Source organism: Bos indicus x Bos taurus, chromosome 8, assembly GCF_003369695.1.
Source record: "Bos indicus x Bos taurus breed Angus x Brahman F1 hybrid chromosome 8, Bos_hybrid_MaternalHap_v2.0, whole genome shotgun sequence".
Taxonomy (NCBI): Eukaryota; Metazoa; Chordata; class Mammalia; order Artiodactyla; family Bovidae; genus Bos; species Bos indicus x Bos taurus.
Genome location: NC_040083.1, coordinates 24,480,685 through 24,499,320, shown reverse-complemented (window position 1 = coordinate 24,499,320; position 18,636 = coordinate 24,480,685). Strand labels below are relative to the sequence as shown.

The following is an 18,636-nucleotide window of genomic DNA, read 5'->3' as shown; positions in this document are numbered from 1 at the left end:
TTCTTAGCTTAGTAAAGGGGTTATTGGTTGCCATGAAACTAGCCTTAATTTCAATAAGGAAAAGATCATTATTATTCTTACCCTTGATATTAAAACAAACTTGTCTTTGTTCATTTATACAAATGAACAAAGATTGACTTTTTAAATAGTGGGGAAATTATTTTTCTAGACATGGCTTCTGTTAAATGGCAATGAGTTTAACATAATACATTGCATATTTGCAAAGTGTCCTTAGTCATGAGTTCTGTTTACCTACTTATCTGCATGTCTTTATGAATGTTTATCTCCAAAGAGCAGAGATGAGTAGTTGTGTATACTGCCATTGGTGGAAAGGCATCTCTTTGAATTCCTCGGTTCCATCACACAAGCTTTCTTTTGAACTAACTTTTTACATTTTCATTTAAAAGGAAGCCAAGTTCAATTTATTGAGGATTTTCCAGAGTGATAATGGTATGTTATCTGTAGATGAGAAATAAACTATGGGTTACTGATTTATTTTTAAACTCAAGTATAGCTGATTTACAATGTTGTGTTAGTTTCAGGTATATAGCAAAATGATTCAGTTATATATATATGAATATATATATATGTATATGTGTATTCTTTTTCAGATTCTTTTCCATTATAGGTTATTATAAGATACTGAATACACTTCCCTGTGCTGTAGAATATGTTTATCTGTTAAACTATGGGTTATTTACCTTAAGTAAAAACTGGAGATTGCCCTTCCAAGAATATTAAGTATCATCCCATGAAGAGATCAAGGAATGGCTGCCCACGTAGGGGGAACTGAGGTCACTAAAAGACTGTCCCTGGAGCCACTTGCTTGAATCTCTGGAAACATCTTGTTACAGATCAAGTCTAGGAACATGATTCATTCAGAGCAGATGCTCAGCTATTATCAAGTGAACACATTAGTATCAGGTGGTTGGTAGGGTAGGCGAGCCATCACCTTGGGAAGCAGGAATGAGGGAGTGGAGACATGGCCTCTTTTGAGAATCCCGTCCTCATTTCCACTGGGCTCCTTGGCACCTTGGGTTTGCCCACCATGTTACTCATCTTGCTGCCTGTGTTCCCCACTGGAGTGTGAATTCTTTAGGAGTAGAGCTATCTTTAATCTCCACGAGCCCTGTACTCAGTCTAATGCCTGGTCCAGAATGGGTGTTGCTGAACAAATACGTTAGAGAATGAATGCTGTTGTCTAGTTGCTCAGTTGTGTCCAACTCTTTGTGACCATAGGGACTATAGCCTGCCAGGCTCCTCTGTCCATGGAATTCTCCAGGCAAGAATACAAGAATGGGTTGCCACTTCCTTCTCCAGGGAGGGAATGAATGAGTGAGTGGATACAATTCTGCTGGTTCAGGGTAGGAGAGGAAGTTGGGTGTGGCCCAGGCAGCTGTTCTGATTTAGGTTCTGGGCACCTGAGACAAGGGAGGGAGGAATTGGGCTCTGAGGGGAGGGGCAAACTTTACAAAAAATGTTACAATTTTTTCCAGTGTCTGAGAGTAAGCAGTTAAAAAAAATATTTAAAAACATTAAATTTAATATTTAAATTTAAAATATTAAAGTTTAAAATTTTTAAATATTAAAATTTAGTTGCAGCATGCAGGATCTTTGGTTGCAGCATACAAACTCTCAGCTGTAGCATGTGGGATCTAGATCCCTGACTAGGGATCAAACCCTGGCCTTCTGCCCAGAGGGTGGAGCATTAGCCACTGGACCACCAGGGAAGCCCCAGGTTGTTTTACTAAAATAAAATTTTAAATGTCTAGTAATCAAGTACAGAGGCCATGTTTCAGTCAATAACTGTCATTCCTTAGTCTGTGGTTCAACTTTTCCATGATCTGGTCTCCATCAAGCCTTTCTTCCTACTCCTACACTGCAGCCAATCTGCACTGTCCAGTTCTTATACCACCTCGCCGAGCAACCGCAGTGGAGCTGAGAAGGCGGTGAGTGGTCCTGAGTTCAGGTTCCACATTGCAACTTACTACCTCTGAGTTCCAGAGCCAATCACTTTGCTTCTCTGAATCTTAAAGTTCCCACATCTAACAGAATACTTGTTTGGGCTTTGGTTTTCTCATCATCAGTAAAATCGACCTTGTGATCATTACAAGGATTAAATTAATATATATAAATTTAATATATATTAATATATTACCCTCAGAGCATTGTGCCTGGCGGGTGTGGGGCACTCAGTAAGGCTTGGTGTGGCCCCTTCTTTCATCCCTCAGCCTGGTGGGCCTGGTGGGAACCAGTCTTCCTACCCCAATGTAACCCATATTTACTGATCTTTTAGGGCCCAGGTCAAAGACCACCTTCACAAAATCCTCTCCTTCCCCATCCCCCACCCTTGAAAGCAATCTTTCCCCTTCCTGTAGCCTGTTATCTTTTTTCTGAATACCTATGGGACTTACCACTCTCTTCCTGGTGCCTCAGTGATTATTAAAACTCAGTGTTTTATTTCTCCCCCATCTGTAAGTTCCATGGGGGTAAACTGTCCACCTTTTAATCTTGTACTTCAACGAAGACCTAGCAGAATAACTTGCATAAAGCAGGTGCTTAAAATAACAGACTGAATACGTGCAAGACAATTCTCTATACTTAGTAGATCATCACGCAATTTTTCTTAGGATGGGGGTGGCATATGTAATTCATCTTTCCACTTAATCCACTTTAGGGAAAAAAAGCAGGCCTCATTGCAAGTAGCTTACTTCACACAACATCCAGAGAAATCTCCAGAAACAGTTACAAATAATGACTGGTCACATGGGCAAGTATAATAAAGCCGTGTCAAGGGCTAGTCACATTTCTAAAATTGTGAAAAGAAATGCTCAAATGGAGAGCGCTATTTCTTGAAGGCTAAACTAGTCCCCTATTGCCCATAACATCTTCATCTTTATCATACTTCCTTAAGTTGTGTAACATGGAGATGCTATAAGTCACAGTTATTATTATTATTTTCAGTGAGAGGAGGAATTTGAAAGTCATGCATGGCTGTTGCCAGGTCTGAGGTTACTGAACTGGCCTTGAGTCTTTTAGATGGAATCCCAGAATTAGGTTTAAGCCAGGCCTGGCTTGTCGTGGAGGCAGCTGCCAAAAGGATGTAATATGAGGTGACTGGATGGAGACCCACCCCGCCCCCACCCGCTGCTCCAGTCATCCTTTCCATGAGTGCCAGAGAGGGATTGCTATGTGTTTGGAAAACTTGTGAGTCTTTCAAAGGTTACTATTCTAGATAAAGGATAATGCCTTAACCAGCATTTCTAAAAGAGTCCCACAAGAGGCTCCATGGAAGAATGGTTTCTCTGACCAAAAAAGTCTGGGCAATACGGCAAACTCTATCCCTCTGCGTGCATGCTAACTTGCTTCAGTCGTGTCCGACTCTTTCTGACCTTATGGACTGTACCCTGCCAGGCTCCTCTGTCCATGGAGTTCTCCAGGCAAGAATACGGAAATGGGTGGCCATTTCCTTCTCCAGGGGATCTTCCTGACTCAGGGATTGAACCCATGACTCCTGCGTTGCAGGCGGATCCTTTACCACTGAGCCACCAGGGAAGCCTCCATCCCTCTATACGATTTATTATTATATGCTACAGTGCGCAGGTGCACATGGAAGGAAGGCTCTGACAAGTCACATGGTAAAGAAATCTATTTAGCTTAATTCAGAAGCTCTCCCGCTTACTTAATAACAAAATCAAGCTTGCTTTCTTTTTTTCCCCCGGATGGCTGCAAAATCCCTAATGACATGATCTGATAGTACTATTTCATAGAATTTACTTTAAAAATGCTCCCTTAGCTACCTTTAGCTATCACTGTAACTGGGATGAATTTTCAGCTAAGAATGGGACACAAAGGGATATGCATGAAGGGATGGGCAGTCCAGGGAAGGATAAGGAATCTTAAAGGTGACCCAGGAAGGTCCCCAAACACAATTTTACAGTTTTGCTACGGGCCGGTCATGCTTCTCATGCTAGACATTATTTTGACTCTGTTTGCCTGCTTAGAAAGCCCGGCTGTTCGATATCAATTGGTATCATCAGATCAGAAGCGGCACTTTTGCATCTTCATGTGATGTTGAATTTTCTGGTGTGGGGAAGAAGAGAAAGGGAGCGCTCCAATGGCAATTTGCTCCCATAGATGTGGGAAGAGGAAGGAAAGGAAGGGTAAGGGAGAAACAGGTCAATAGAAGCAACAAGAAGCCAGAAGCAGCTAAGGGCGGAAGGCAGAGGACAGGATGGAGGGATGAGAAAGAGTGAGGGGTTGTGACTACTCAGGTAGAAGGTAGCAAACCCACTGGCCACTCAAGCTATGAAGTTTAGACTGAGGGCTGTGAGATGCTTGGAAAAGCAATTAAATTATAAAGTCAGTGAGCCCCAAAGTTTTGGCTTCCCAAGCCAATCATCAAGCAAAATCAAAGTGGTGTGAAGACATGGACTGAAAATAACAGCTGGGACAGGAGCCTTCCTTTAAGGCAGGGACTACTCTTTCTGTCCCCATGGTGGTAGGATACGCTGGTAGGTAGCTTTCTGCCTTTAGGGCTTTCTGCCCAAGGATCTGCACTTCCCCCACGTTGTTGGGAGGGCCTTGGGTTACAGTAGAGCCCAGTCTGAGATTCTAACTGTGGCCCGCTGCTTTAGAAAACACCACCATGGTTAACTGACAGCACAGAGATAAAAGTAAAGAAGGACCCCAGAGCTTTGCAGAAGCCAGAGTGGGGAGGGGCTGAGAAGGGCCTTCCTCTTATCGAGGGCTGTCTGACATTCTGCCTCCTGCATGCAGAGCAACTAGGAGACCTTTGGCAAACTAAGGCAACTCAGAAATACTAGAAGCTGAAAACAAGATATGCAACACTCTGGGCAGTTTCTCTCATGTTGAAGGACAAAATGAACTGATCCCCTTCCTAGGGTACCTTTAGCTCTCTTGTCAGTATCAGTGAAAAAAGCATGTGAAAACTCCAAATGTTTTCATAACTTACAAATATCATTTATTAGTCAAAAAGTAGAGGTATGTGTGGGATTAGGACAAGAGGACAACTCCTTTTACCAGAAGGCAAAAATTTTAAGTTGCTGTTCCACGGTGCACTTATTTCAGAAAAGTCACTGACTTGGGGAAGACTGTGCCCTGGGACAGTGTCTGGAATTGTAGATGCACTGAAAAATAAATCTCTGCCAGACTTCATTTACTCAGGGGAAATGCTCAAAACGATACGTCCAATCTCACACGGTGTGAACTCCAATATATACAGCCCCACTGGCTGGAACAATGACCCTGGCCTCTCTCAGATGAGTTAGCATGGGTTGTGGGAGAAAAGGACAGGGGCCTACAGTCCTCTGCATTAGAAACAGGTCTCCATTTCGAATCTAGGGATTCCTTTAGATTGCTCATTCCTTTGCATAAATCAGAATATCACCAGAAGATACATATCTCCCCCCACCCCCAAATTAGGGGCATATTAAAAGGAAGTGTCGGTCTGATGTATTTTTCTATGTTGTAAGCATGTGGAGGAACTAACGGTGATCCAATGGGTGTGGGCTTGTGTTTACATTGCTGACACCATTTCACTGAGTGTGTTACACGACTGAGATGGTTTGGATCGTTTGAATGGAATAACATGATCACCCATGGTATTGCATGTCTCCAATTCCAAATCAACACAATGGCAGCAACTAGACGAAAATGCAGAAAGAATTATAAATCACACAATGTCACTGAAGTCATGCAAAGAGGGGGAAAATAAAGACTAAAAAAATGGGCAAGCCACAGACACCATAAATTAAAAAAAAAAAAGCCAATGAATACAATTCTAAAATCATTCTTACCTTCTTCAGTCATTGTGTCATAATATTTTAGTTTTCCATATGATCCAAGTTCTACAACATCACAGTAAAAGACACAAAGATAAGGAACGAGCTGTAATGCAAGAACTTTGTTTTTTACACATTCTTAATTAATCAGATTCAGAGTTATACTGTCAAATTCCGCAATCGTAACTATATAGAGATGTGCAAACATGGGCCATGTGGCAGACGGCTTTCACGGCCCATTTTCAGAAATCACTTAAAATATATTATCCCACTAGGGGTAGGACGTGCCCTGCATTACAGAACAGGACACAGTTATTTTAACATCTGATGAAACAGAACACTTGGCGAAGATATCTTCACGGCAGGTCCAGCCTTGCCCTGTCATTTTTAGAGATGATATGCCAAGAGGAAGGGCTGGACCAGAGACCCTTCCGAGGTTTCTAGAGACCCACTGGGGTGTGTAGATGCTGGCACTCCTTGCCAGGAAACAGCAGTCCCAGAAGTTCATTTCATAGCTTTTCTCCAACAGAACTACTTCCTAGAGGTTAATAAGGAAGGAAGGCTACCTGGGAAAAACCCCAAACGAAAAACTATGTTCTAAACTTCCCTTTCATTTCTAATCTCATATTACAGGCAAAAAGCACTGAATACCATGGGTGCAACATGCTTGGAAGGGCTGGGAAAGGTGCAAAAGACTTCGGGAGGAAGTGGGAGGCATGCTCCCAGGGAAGGGCAGGTGGCCCAGAGCAGCCACAACTCCATGCTCAGGGCATCACCTGCCGCCACGTAGCCTGCAGGGGCCAGGAGGCAACCTCCCGGATGCAGCTCAGGAAAGGCCTCAGCTGCGATGGAAACTGCTGGCCGAAAGCAAGCTCGTCTGAGTCAGCTGGTAGAAGCGGCATCTTGGGGAGGGGGACAGAAGAGGTGGGGACACACCATTTCTGTTTTCTTCCTTCAGTTCTAAAACAGAAACTTTCATTCCTGTCCATCTGAAAATTCCAGATTGTTTGAAGCAACATTTTGAGCAGGTTAAAAATATTTTCCTGGTCATCACAACACTCTCCCAATAAACTTAAGAGATATTAATGAGATGTGAGATACTCCTGTGATTCTGTGGAATGCTTCCATGGCTCATTAACTTGGTGGGCTGCTAAAAACTCCCATATGAATGGACTAATAACTGATGGGTTCTGTGTACAAGATAAGGCTCTAGTTTAAAACACAATAGTAAATATTCTTCTCTTTATAGTATATATTATACACATTCTTTTTCCATGTGCCTAAAATTTTACCTAAAGCTATTTTAACACACTAATACAAAATTATGCCTTGGGGAGAAAAATCACCTCATTTTTACGTTTCTGCAAAAGCCTAACTATTCTGGATTTTGTTAGACCCATGACAAAGGATGCAAGTGCTTCAATAAGAAATTGAATTTTGCATCCAAACAAGAAGGCTTTTAAAAAAATTGACTTCTAGGGATTGCCTTCAGTTAAAAAAACATTTTTTTTTCCTGCCATTTTAAGAACAGTAGTCTATTATACAAGTGATACTGCCAAAGTCTGGGATTTTAAGGTGATCTAAATTCCTTCGTAAATATTAAACACATGTTCATGGTGGCTTTACACATAATCTGTGCCTTGTGTGTGAGTGGTGTGATGTGTATGTATAATCCTGCAGTAAGCTGATGAATTATACCAGCCAACTAATTTTTTTGTAACCTCCACTCTTTCCCTGAGGTAAAGCAGGCGAATAAGCAGCTGGCATTCTCTTTCTTTGCCAAGGAAACAGAATGTGGAGTTCATGTTTGCAAAGTTGGGTCGAAACCATATTTCTACACAGTGGAGATACACTACTGCATTTTTGCCTTTTGAGATGCTACCTCTCTGTACACACACACACCGGTCTTCATGTATCAGTCCCAAACTTTCAAACATCTGCTAGAGACAGATGTGATTAAGTCTTTACCTCCTCTCTCATGGAGCCAGGTATAAACACATACAATCATATTCTTTGATTAATTTATTAAATTAATACCAACATGGTCAAAACTGGATCCAGGGGTGGCTGACAAAACTCACACATTCTTGCTGCTGTGGCGATTCCTAGATTGTTCCTTAGCTACTTCCTTAGATGAGGACTGGGGCAGGGGGACAAGACCTGGACAGGATATACCAAAAAGGAGGCTAAAGGTGGTAGAAGAGAAGGAATCAGAGCAGTGAAAGGCTGAATGACAACAGGTGATGGAGTGACTTGAAGCACAGTGAAGAAGGTGGGCAAGGCAACAGTATTTGCCCAAGTGAAGAGAATCATGTTTGGTGCTTACTTAAAAAAAGGTACACGAACCAGCCTGTTGGAATAGTGTTTTTATCATTGACCTCAATGGGATAGTGAGACAGTGAACTCGGCACCTCAGTTCTTCCAAATGGTCAGGGTGGTCTCCTGGGGCTGGTGGGACAGTATCTCCAACAGCCAGCGCCTCCCTTCCTTGAACCAGGGGCTCAGAAGGTGCAGGAAGAGGGGTGCGACATGTGACTAGGACAGACACGTGCGCATCCATAAGTTGGAGCACATTTGCACCCAGCTAGCGTCCCACAGCCCATGGACACCTCATGGAAAGCGGCCTGAGAGGCATGAATGAAAACTCACCTGCAAGCGGCAATGGGCTCCCGTCAGCACACTCCCCATGGACAGTAGCCATGGCAACTTTAGCACCATTGGATTAGGATTCAAAGTGGTCCCAATCCAAGCTGAATTTCTTGGGATAGGAGGGAGGAGGGAGGGGGATCAAGAGGGGGCTGTTTAATACCATTGAATAACTTCCATTATGTCAACTGAGCACGAGGAAAAGGGATGAATCAGTAGTGAAGATCATCCTGATTACCATCCAGTGCCTCTTCTCTATAAGATTTCTCTAAGAAAAAGTCTGGAACCCAGTGGCTGGTGTTTGAGACGAGCCTATGAGCTGATCAGCTGCCTAACATGGCATGATTGCTCACCATTTGGGCAGGTGGATCCATGGGCGTCCAAGCTCCTGGGGCTCTAGGAGAGCCTGAATCTACTGATATTCCTCTGCCCACTGCCTCTCAGGCCTTCCAGCAAGGTCATCACCTGACTTTAACGTACCTCTGAATTCTTGTCCGCCATCTTGGTTGATAAGTCAAGGAAAAGATCTTCAGTCTCAACGGATCTGCAACCAAGAACTAGTGCTTTTTGGCCCCTAATTTCTTCCTTTCTTAAAAAGGGCATGGACACAGATTTCTCCTTCCAACATTGACCTTCTCAGTTCCACTTTTGGAACCTCTGGCATTCTCAACCCCTTTCTCAACAAATTTCCCCAGATAGGAGCAGCACCTTCCAGGCCTCAAAATTCTGACATATAAAACAGAAAGTCAACAGAAAAATCTATGCTGAATTCATTTTGTTAGAATAAAGAGCAGAGGTAGAGAAATCAGTGAAAGCAACATTCATTAAGTGTTGGTTGATGGAAAAAATAATGTGTGTTTTCTTAAATCAAAGAGCTGCTTTATTTTTGACACTGAATTTGTAGATCTAAAATTTAGATTTTAGATTTTCTTAACACAGAGATTAGTTCCTTGGTAAAGTTGTCTAATACCTATTAAGGAAGTATGCAGATATCAGATTACATCACATCCAGGAAAGGATTATTTTCAGTAGCTAAAAGAAGTTAAGAACACAGGCTTTGAAGCCAGGGTCCAGGTTTGAACCCAAGATCTGCCACTTTTTAGCTGTGTGACTTTGAGCAAATTGCTTTGCCTTTCTGAGTCTTGGTGTCCTCAGCTATAAAAGGGCATGCTTGTATTAATATCTACCTCACAAAGCTGTGGTGAAGAGTAGGTGAGATAATAATACCCACTAAGCAATCAATAATAAGCAGCTTCATTATTGCAAGCATCACCAAGAAGAGTGAAAGAGAACCCATGGCATATGGAGCAGAACACTTAAGAAAACTTGCTATTTTACACAGGTTTGTTGAAACTAACTCAACAGTATTTACAGAAGTTTAAAATAGCTAATCAGTGTCCAACAATAAAAGATATTCTTCCCTTTGAGCTAGAATTTAAAAGAAATTTCCTCATCCTCCTCCTCTTCTACTCTCAAATCTGCGAAGAATGTCAAAACATGGACCATAACCATGCGAACAGGATGTGAAAAGCAGACCCTTCACCCTTCTGATCCCCAGTGTTCCAGCTTGGGACCTATGCACCCTTCCCTGTAATATTTGCAGTCTGTCTCTCCAGTTAGGATGTCCATATCTTGGAGACTGAGACTGTATCCCTCTTTGGATCCCTCCCAACTAGAACAGTGCTTTTTGTGTATCACATGCGCTCCTTATATTTCTTAATCAAAGCATATAAATGCACAGCTCCCAAATAACAGTACTTTGGTTTGTTGAACTTCCCTGGACTTGCTGAAGTCAGGACGGCAGACACTGATACTTAAGGCTTCTGGACTGCTGATCCCATAATATCACTATCAAGGTTAAGCGGGGTAGGGGAAGGGTAGTTTGGGATTAGCAGATGCAAGCTATTATACCTAGAATGGATAAACAACAAGGTCCTATGTGTATAGCACAGGGGACTATACTCAATATCCTGTGATAAACTATAGTGGAAAAGAATATGAAAAATAATTTATATATGTGTAGCTGAATTATTTTGCTGTACAGTAAAACTGACACAACGCTGTAAATCAACTATACCTCAGTAAAATAAACTAAAAAAACAGAGGGCTTCTGAGACAGTTAAGATAGCTAATTCAAAGCTTGGTGACTTATGAGCTGGTGATCTTCTCTGCACCTTAGTCTCTTCTTCAGTAAAATAGGGACAAGAACAATAAATACCTATTTTCAGGAGGGTTTTTGGAGGATCAGATAAGAACATATCTATAATGCACTTTGTGTCACGTGGCACAGGTATCCTTAATAATTGGTACCTCTCTTCCTTTTTTGCATTTATTGACTGTTTATTAGTACTCAAGCAGCTCCGCATGCTCTATTTTAATTAAACCTCTATTTTAATTAACCTAGAGTATGATACTCTAGGTTAGATCTTATTGTCACAACTGAGGGATCATCAGGTTATTGATTTAACCGAGTTCCATGATATACCCTATACTCAAACCCAACTTTTCTGAAGCAAGGCTTATGTAGTATTAATAACTGCTAGATACTAATTCTCAATTACAAAAGAAAGTTACTTTGGTATCGTTTCAGTGAACAAGATGCCAGAGATTCTGAAAAACTAGTACAAAAATTGCAAATTAGGGCCTTTAAGTGTAGAAGTAGATAATTTTATGTACTTCAGTAATTTTAAAGATTTTATATTTAAAAGAATGCAATAACATTCATCATCATATCCTTAAGCATTAAAAATAATTTCCATTAAGAAATTCTTTCCATAAAGGCATAGAATACTGCCATCAATTTTAGAAAAAAATGCCTATGTTAAAGTGAATGTTAAATTTGGTGCTTAAAGGAAAATGTTTCAGACACTTGATAGTTAATCCATTACTTGATTTTTTTAAAAAATTATTTATTTTAATTGGAGGCTAATTACTTTACAATATTGTAGTGGTTTTTGCCATATATTGACATGAATCAGCCATGGGTGTAGATGTATTCCCCATCCTGAACCCCCCTCCCACCTCCCTCTGTATCCCATCCCTCAGGGTCATCCCAGTGCACCAGCCCTGAGCACCCTGTCTCATGCATCGAACCTGGACTGGTGATCTGTTTCACATATGATAATATACATAATGTCAACAAAGGTCCATCTAGTCAAGGCGGACCATAATTTTTCCAGTAGTCATGTATGGATGTTAGAGTTGGACTATAAAGAAAGCTGAGTGCAGAAGAATTGATGATTTTTAACTGTGGTGTTGGAGAAGACTCTTAAGAGTCCCTTGGCCTGCAAGGAGATCCAGCCAGTCCATCCTAAAGATCAATCCTGGGTGTTCATTGGAAGGACTGATGTTTAAGCTGAAATTCCAATACTTTGGCCACCTGATGCAAAGAGCTGACTCATTTGAAAAGACCCCGATGTTGGGTAAGATTGAGGGCAAGAGGAGAAGGGGATGACAGAGGATGAGATGGTTGGATGGCATCACTGATTCAATGGACATGAGTTTGGGTAAACTCCGGGAGTTGGTGATAGACAGGGAGGCCTGGCGTGCTGCAGTTCATGGGGTCTCAAAGAGTTGGACATGACTGAGCGACTGAACTGAACTGAACAATGCTATTCTCTCAAATCATCCCACCCTAGCCCCCACAGAGTCCAAAAGACTGTTCTGTACATCTGTGTGTCTCTTTTGCTGTCTTGCACATAGGGTCATCGTTATTATCTTTCTAAATTCCATATACATGCATTAGTATACTGTATTGATGTTCTTCTTTCTTACTTATTTCACTCTGTATAATAGGCTCCAGTTTCATCCACCTCATTAGAACTGATTCAAATGTATTCTTTTTAATGGCTGAGTAATATTCCACTGTGTATATGTACCACAGCTTTCTTATCCATTCGTCTGCCGATGGACATGTCTCTTCCTTGTCTGCCAAAGTTCCAACGGGAACCTCTATTTCAGCCCGGCATGAGGTTGTTAAATCTTATCAGACTCTCATTATCTGTGGGTGGGCACCAATGTCAGTGTCAAAATTTGAAATGTGCAAGTCAAGACCCCACAGCCCTCCTTCCCCAGGTGCCTTTCCTTAAACACAAGGAAGAATGTCAAAAGGAAAACTTTCAGTTTAATGAAAGGCTGCCCTGGATAACTTCCAGAACCATGTTTGATAGTATTAATATTTTAGTCTAAGGTGTTTTCTTTTTTTTTTAATTTGTGAATTTATTTTCATTATTGAAGTTTTGTGAATAAATAGTATGGGAGTTATGTATTTGTCATTTCCCATCCACTCCCTACAAACATAACATTTATATTTGTAGATCCATACAATTTTTTAAAGTTCCTTACAGTGCTTGATTTGGGTTGACTTTGTTTCTCTTCTCTTGCTGTGTGAAAATTTTTTGTCAAAATCAATATGTATTCCGAGCTAAAAGATATTTCTAAGTCAGCCCAATTGAAAGCTTTTTGTTTGATTTACCTAAAAAAGGGCTGTATGGTCCACCAAAATTAATTGCTTTCCATTAAAAGGCTTTCTTTGGTCATCACTCCTTTATAACAATTGTTCTTGTCAAGGCAAGTACTTTTCTTAAGTCAAAAAAAAAAAACCCTTAAGAGATGGAGGTTAAATGAGGAAACAACCATATTCTCACTTCAGACTCAAGTCAGAATAAAAGGAATATTTTAACCTTCAAATTCAAATTCTCACTCAAAAAAAGCTTTCAGAGCACTGACTCACTGCACAAGTTCTGCTTAGCAATCTGTAGGGGAATAGTGTTTGTGTGTTAAACTTCCCTGGGAGCCTCCTAACTGAGAACACAGTTGCCTGGGGACACTCTACCCAACATGTGGTAACATATCTATGTCATACACAAGGTGTAAACAGAGGTGATTTCGTCCTATGGAGTTCTCATATTCAGCTCTTGCAAATCTATGCTAATGAGTGCTTCTTTTTCTTCTATGGGATTAAAATCTCTCACTTAGGCTTTTGGAAGCAAGCCAGTACGTTTGCAAATGAAAATAAAAGGCTGAACTTGTAAGTAACCTTCCCTCAGCTACTGAGTGTCAAGTCGGATTTATGTCCTTACATACATCACTGCCTCTTAGACATTTATCACCTGATTTTCACACCCTCTGAATCCAGCCCCTTCATAAAAAACTCACTCTTCCTTTTCAAGCTTCCAGCAAACCCAGACACACTTGTTTTGCTTTGTTCTTGTTTTGGTCTCCCTTACTTTCTACATGTATTTCCTTGTTGATGTCAATCGGCTGATATCATTCTGAGGCCCCAGTCCCTTAGAACTACTGATACTACATTGGTGGCCAAATTAGGGATCACAAAGATCCCCAGCAGCTGGCCCAGTGATAAAGCACCCATGAACCACAGGGGCCAGGTGTGTGGGTGAGGACAGTGGACCGAGGCCAACATAGGGAGCGGTAGGGACTGTGGAAAAGTGGCCAGTGAATGCCTAAAGGGGTGACAGCCTCTTAGCTCCCACTCCATGAGGAAAGGCTGGGACAGTGTTAAGAGATCTGATTATTCCAGGGAAGCCAGATATCTGGACTTTTATGTGAAAATTCCTGACTTTTAAATGTTGGAGTGTGTGTGTGTGTGTGTTAGTAGTTCATTTGTGTCCGACTCTTTGTGATCCCATGGACTGGAGCCTGCCAGGCTCCTCTGTCCATGGAATTCTCCAGGCAAAAATACTGGAATGGGTTGTCATTCCCTTCTCCAGGGGATCTTCCTGACCCTGGTATCAAACCTAGGTCTCCCACACTGCAGTTTTTTTTTTTACCATCTGAGCCACCAGGGAAGTACCTTAAATGTTGGTAACCAATTCCAAATTTAAAAAAAGCAAACCACTCTGGGCTTGGTTTAAAATCAGGATGGTGAGTCCAATTTTCTTATAAATATTAGTGAATGAGTGAATGAATGAACAAGTGAGACCAGGGAGGGGTCCTTGCTCAGCTACCCTTCTGGAAAAGCCAAAGGCTTTGGTTCCCTTCCTCATTTCCCTTGAGGCTTAGCTATCTCCCTTGGTGTAGGTACCACCGTGTGCTTATCTCTGACTTAGGAGCAGACTACGAGTCTCATCACCTCAGGCTTCTCTGGGACACCAAGGCTAAGTCCACGTCAGGCCAATGGAAATGCTAGTATGCCATGACTAACACACTCTTTTTTTTTTTTTTTTTGCACATTCTTGCCATCTAGCTATGCCACCACATGAGTCAAAAGAGTAATTAAAAAAAATCTTATTTAGGAGAGGAATGAACATTGTCCGTTAGGTGTAACTGTTCCCAATTATTTTTCAGGGAAATATCTGGATTGTGAAAAACACAGTGAAAGATTCTGAAAGGTAGGTGAGGATCACACATGGAGGTGCCATATAATTATATGGGAATTATCATCCTTGAACAGTGAACAATAATGTGTGGTCATTACTGTGGATCATCCAGATGGTTCATAATGAAACACCCAAGAGAGTCCCCAGACACTCCAACTTCTTATAAATTTGTCACCTAATTTGCAGTCTTGCTCCTCTGCGGTGTTGCTTAGCAATATCAATGGTTACTGATTTCTGTCCTGTGAGAAGCTGACTCAGGCCATATTTCACTGTAATTTACATGCTCTGGATGATCAAACAAGAAAAATGGGACCAGGAAGAGCTGTTCTGCTCCTTCCCTGCTGAGGTAGGTTGGGGAGGGGAAGAGAACAGGAGAGAACAAGCAGGTTTCTGGAAAGGATTTTTAAAGAAAAGCAGTGAGCCGCCCAGGCAAGAGAATTAACCCCAAACAGTGTGGTTAAAAAAAAAAAAAAAGATTTCCTGGACATTTATGTGACCTTTTAATTGTGTAATTAAAAATCGCAACAGTCCTAAGTTAACTTTAAACACTGATACTTTGTCATAATGTTCTTCCTTTTTCCCAAAGGGATGGAGAAAAGCATGCAATGATACAGCATGACAGCCCCATCATTTGTACTGTGGACCCCACAGACTTTGACTTGAAAACTGGCTCTGCCACTCACCAGCCATGAGAGCTTGGGCAAGTTAGCTAACCTCTTTGACACACAGCTCTCACACTCATATACGATGGGAACAATAATAGCTGCCTTGTAGGGTTGTGGTAAATATTACAGATACCTAACACATAATTGGCAAATAATATTCATTATGTATGTGATAGGTATTAATTATTAGGTACTTTAAAGCATTTATTAGTTTCCCTTCAACTAAATCAGGGAACTCGCATCATAGTATCCTTCTGATCATCACAAAACCAGAGTGAAGCTGGTATCAGGAGCCCTTATCACCACGGAGATGAACAAGGTGATCTTATGGCACTCAGCATAATTTCTGGAGTCAAGAGGTGTGGGTTCTAATCCACAGTCTACTACTTATTAGCTGCATGACCTTTGAAAGCCTTAGTTTCATCATCTGCAAAATGGGGCTAATTCTAGTACTCCCTTACTGCATTGCTCTAAGGGGGTTTATGTGACACTGGGAACACTGGAAATTCTCAGTATGTAGGAGCTATCATTCTATGACTGGGTCAAAGCCCAGCAGTGATGTGGATTCAGGCTCACTTATTATAGTCGCAATAAGTGGGCACCCAGGATTAGAGCCTTGTTCTAACATTCTCTGCACAAGTTTATACTGGAGAAGAAAAAGGTCAAAGGAGAAGAATGATAAAAAATAATAACTAGTTATGTCATGCCAAAGGAAGTCTATAAATGTCACATTCTTTTGTAATGACATCAGATACATAGAGACTGTTGGCACTATTTAAAGAATGTGTAACTCAGGGAAAGAGATAATATAAGTTTTGATTTTCAAAAGGAAAGCTTAAAAGGGATTCCAGCTGTTTGTCAAAGTAGTATTATTCAGTGGTTAAGAAAGTGAATTCTGGGGTCCAACAAACCTTGATTTGAACCAGGCTATTATTTCCCTTATCCCTGGGTCAAATTATTTACTACTGTAACTTTCAGTATCTTTATCAGTAAAATGGTTATAATAGAAGAGGTTATAATATAGTTAAGTTTTTAGTGTAACATACTCATAGGATGATGCTGAAAATTGAACGAGTTAATGTATATAAAATGCTTAGCACAGTGCCTGGCACATAGTAAGAAATCAGGGTTAGTCATTCCATTTTTCATTATTATTGCCTCCATGGGCATCAATCCAGAATTCTGGCTGAATAGTCAATATTTTTTCACTTCTCTTACTTTTCAGCTGGCATTTCCAGGGAGAAAATGACATTGTCAAAGACAGTGAAAGGAATACGGTTTGAAAGCAAAGAATATACAATATTAGATACCATCTATGCAACATTTGGAATTTATTTCTTTAAAAAAAAATCTGTTTGAGTCCTTCTAATAGCAAGTTTCTAAAACATGTTCTCGGTAAGTTTTTTGTATAGGTAGGGGGTTAAGAAGCTAACATGTTCACTGATGACATCTACATCTTTGCATTCTTGCATCTCTGTAAATGAAATGATTATGTATACAAAATCAGGCAAAAGGTACTTTCTTCTTAAGTCTTATCAAATTTGGGGTGGGGGGTACACACACATTTATTGCTCAGTCTTGAAAGTGGCAAGAGGTTCCATTCTCTTCCCCTATCCTTTTTTTTAAAAGGATTTTTTTGAGTTGACACATACAGATAAGCCCACTGTTCTCTTTCACAGAAATGTGAGCTTGGTTATATTACATATGACTAAGATCCAAAGGCTGGGGCTTTAAGTGATGCTGATGCTTCTGTGGCCACACCCACAACCCAACCAGTCATGAAAGTGAAAGTTGCTCAGTCGTGTCCGACTCTTTGTGACCCCATGGACTATACAGTCTGTGGAATTCTCCAGGCCAGATCACTGGAGTGGGTAGCCTTTCCCTTCTCCAGGGGATCTTCCCAACCCAGGGATTGAATCCAGGTCTCCCGCATTGCAGGCAGATTCTTTACCAGCTGAGCCACAAGGGAAGCCCACGAATACTGTCATGAAGCCCTATCAATTCCACCCTGAACAGCCTCAGTTCTGTCTTTTCTGCTCCATTCCTACTGTCCCTGCCTTAGTCGGAAGCCTTGCTGAGGTTACTGCAGTAGTCCTATTTGAACTCTTGTTTCTTACCACCTACTCTTTCTCTTTCTTACCATTTACTGTCTTGTCCTGGCACCTTTCACCTGTCTTTCACATTGTTACCAGCATAAGGCTTTCAGAACACAAACTGGACATATCTCTCTAAATCCCTCACATCCTCTTTTTGTGTTGGAATCTTACGAGATCTTCTAATCTAGTGACTCACTTGGAGGTTCCCTCCTGCAGGCGGCATTCCCAAATGCCCCCCCATCCCTAGTGTAAGTCACTCCCTCCACTGTGTCTGTTTCAAGTATACCCTTCTGTGTGTGCTCATCAAAGGCACCTTAACCTACTTGCTTTCTGTCATTTAGGGCAAGGAATCAACACACTCATTTTGTTAATTGAGCACCCAGCAGAGTTCCTGGCACTCTGTAGGTGTTCAGATGCTGTTGAATTGAATTAAATCTCTATTTAATAGTGCTCTGTTAATCCTCCTTAGCCTGGTTGCCTTTGGTATGGACACCTATGACTCCTTCCATTTTAGTGTTCTAACTCCACAGTTTCAACTATTCTGTCTTCAATATCTCTGCAGGAAGGAAGTCTGCGAAGGGAAAATGCATGTAGCCTCAACTGTTGGAATCCTCTTCATTGCTTCAGGATAACTTTTGCTCAACTAAAAGCCAGACGGCCAATAAGACCAGTTTCAGGAGGATTTACAACATACCAAAGTGCCATCAGGAGAGTGCTCAGCATATAGAAGACAAGATGGCGGCAATAGCTTGGAAATGGAGATGAAAAAGAAAAAAACCCAACCTGACCGATGAGTGGAATGGATGCTGCATGCTGGCTAGAGAACAATTTGGATGTTCTCCTGGATCTCATCCTGCAGCCTGGCTGGATTCAGAAGAGTCTGCCAGGCAGAGAGAATCAGTGCTAAATTATATCCAGCCGTCGGGTCAGCACAGCTGAGTTTCTACCCTCCAATGCACTGAGCATCAAAAAATATCAGAAATGTGTCCTAGAAGAGGGGAGGAAAAGCAATAAAATGGACAAACAAACTTCAGCTATTCAAGAGGGACAAAAGGGCAAGAGATGAAAAGAATGAGAAGGCAAGAAG

General features: G+C 41.3%; 1 protein-coding gene across 4 annotated transcripts in view; it reads right to left on the bottom strand.

The window, feature by feature from the left end:
- SLC24A2 (solute carrier family 24 member 2) overlaps positions 1-18,636 on the bottom strand; it is a 290,438-nt gene that overhangs the window by 70,520 nt on the left and 201,282 nt on the right. For 3 of the 4 annotated variants that reach the window (XM_027549151.1, XM_027549154.1, XM_027549153.1), the window contains one exon: positions 5,820-5,870. The exons of the other annotated variant lie outside the window; for it this stretch is intronic. In XM_027549151.1, the coding sequence (XP_027404952.1) occupies positions 5,820-5,870 (51 nt within the window). The remainder of the gene's footprint in view (positions 1-5,819; positions 5,871-18,636) is intronic. 4 annotated transcript variants of the gene reach the window in all.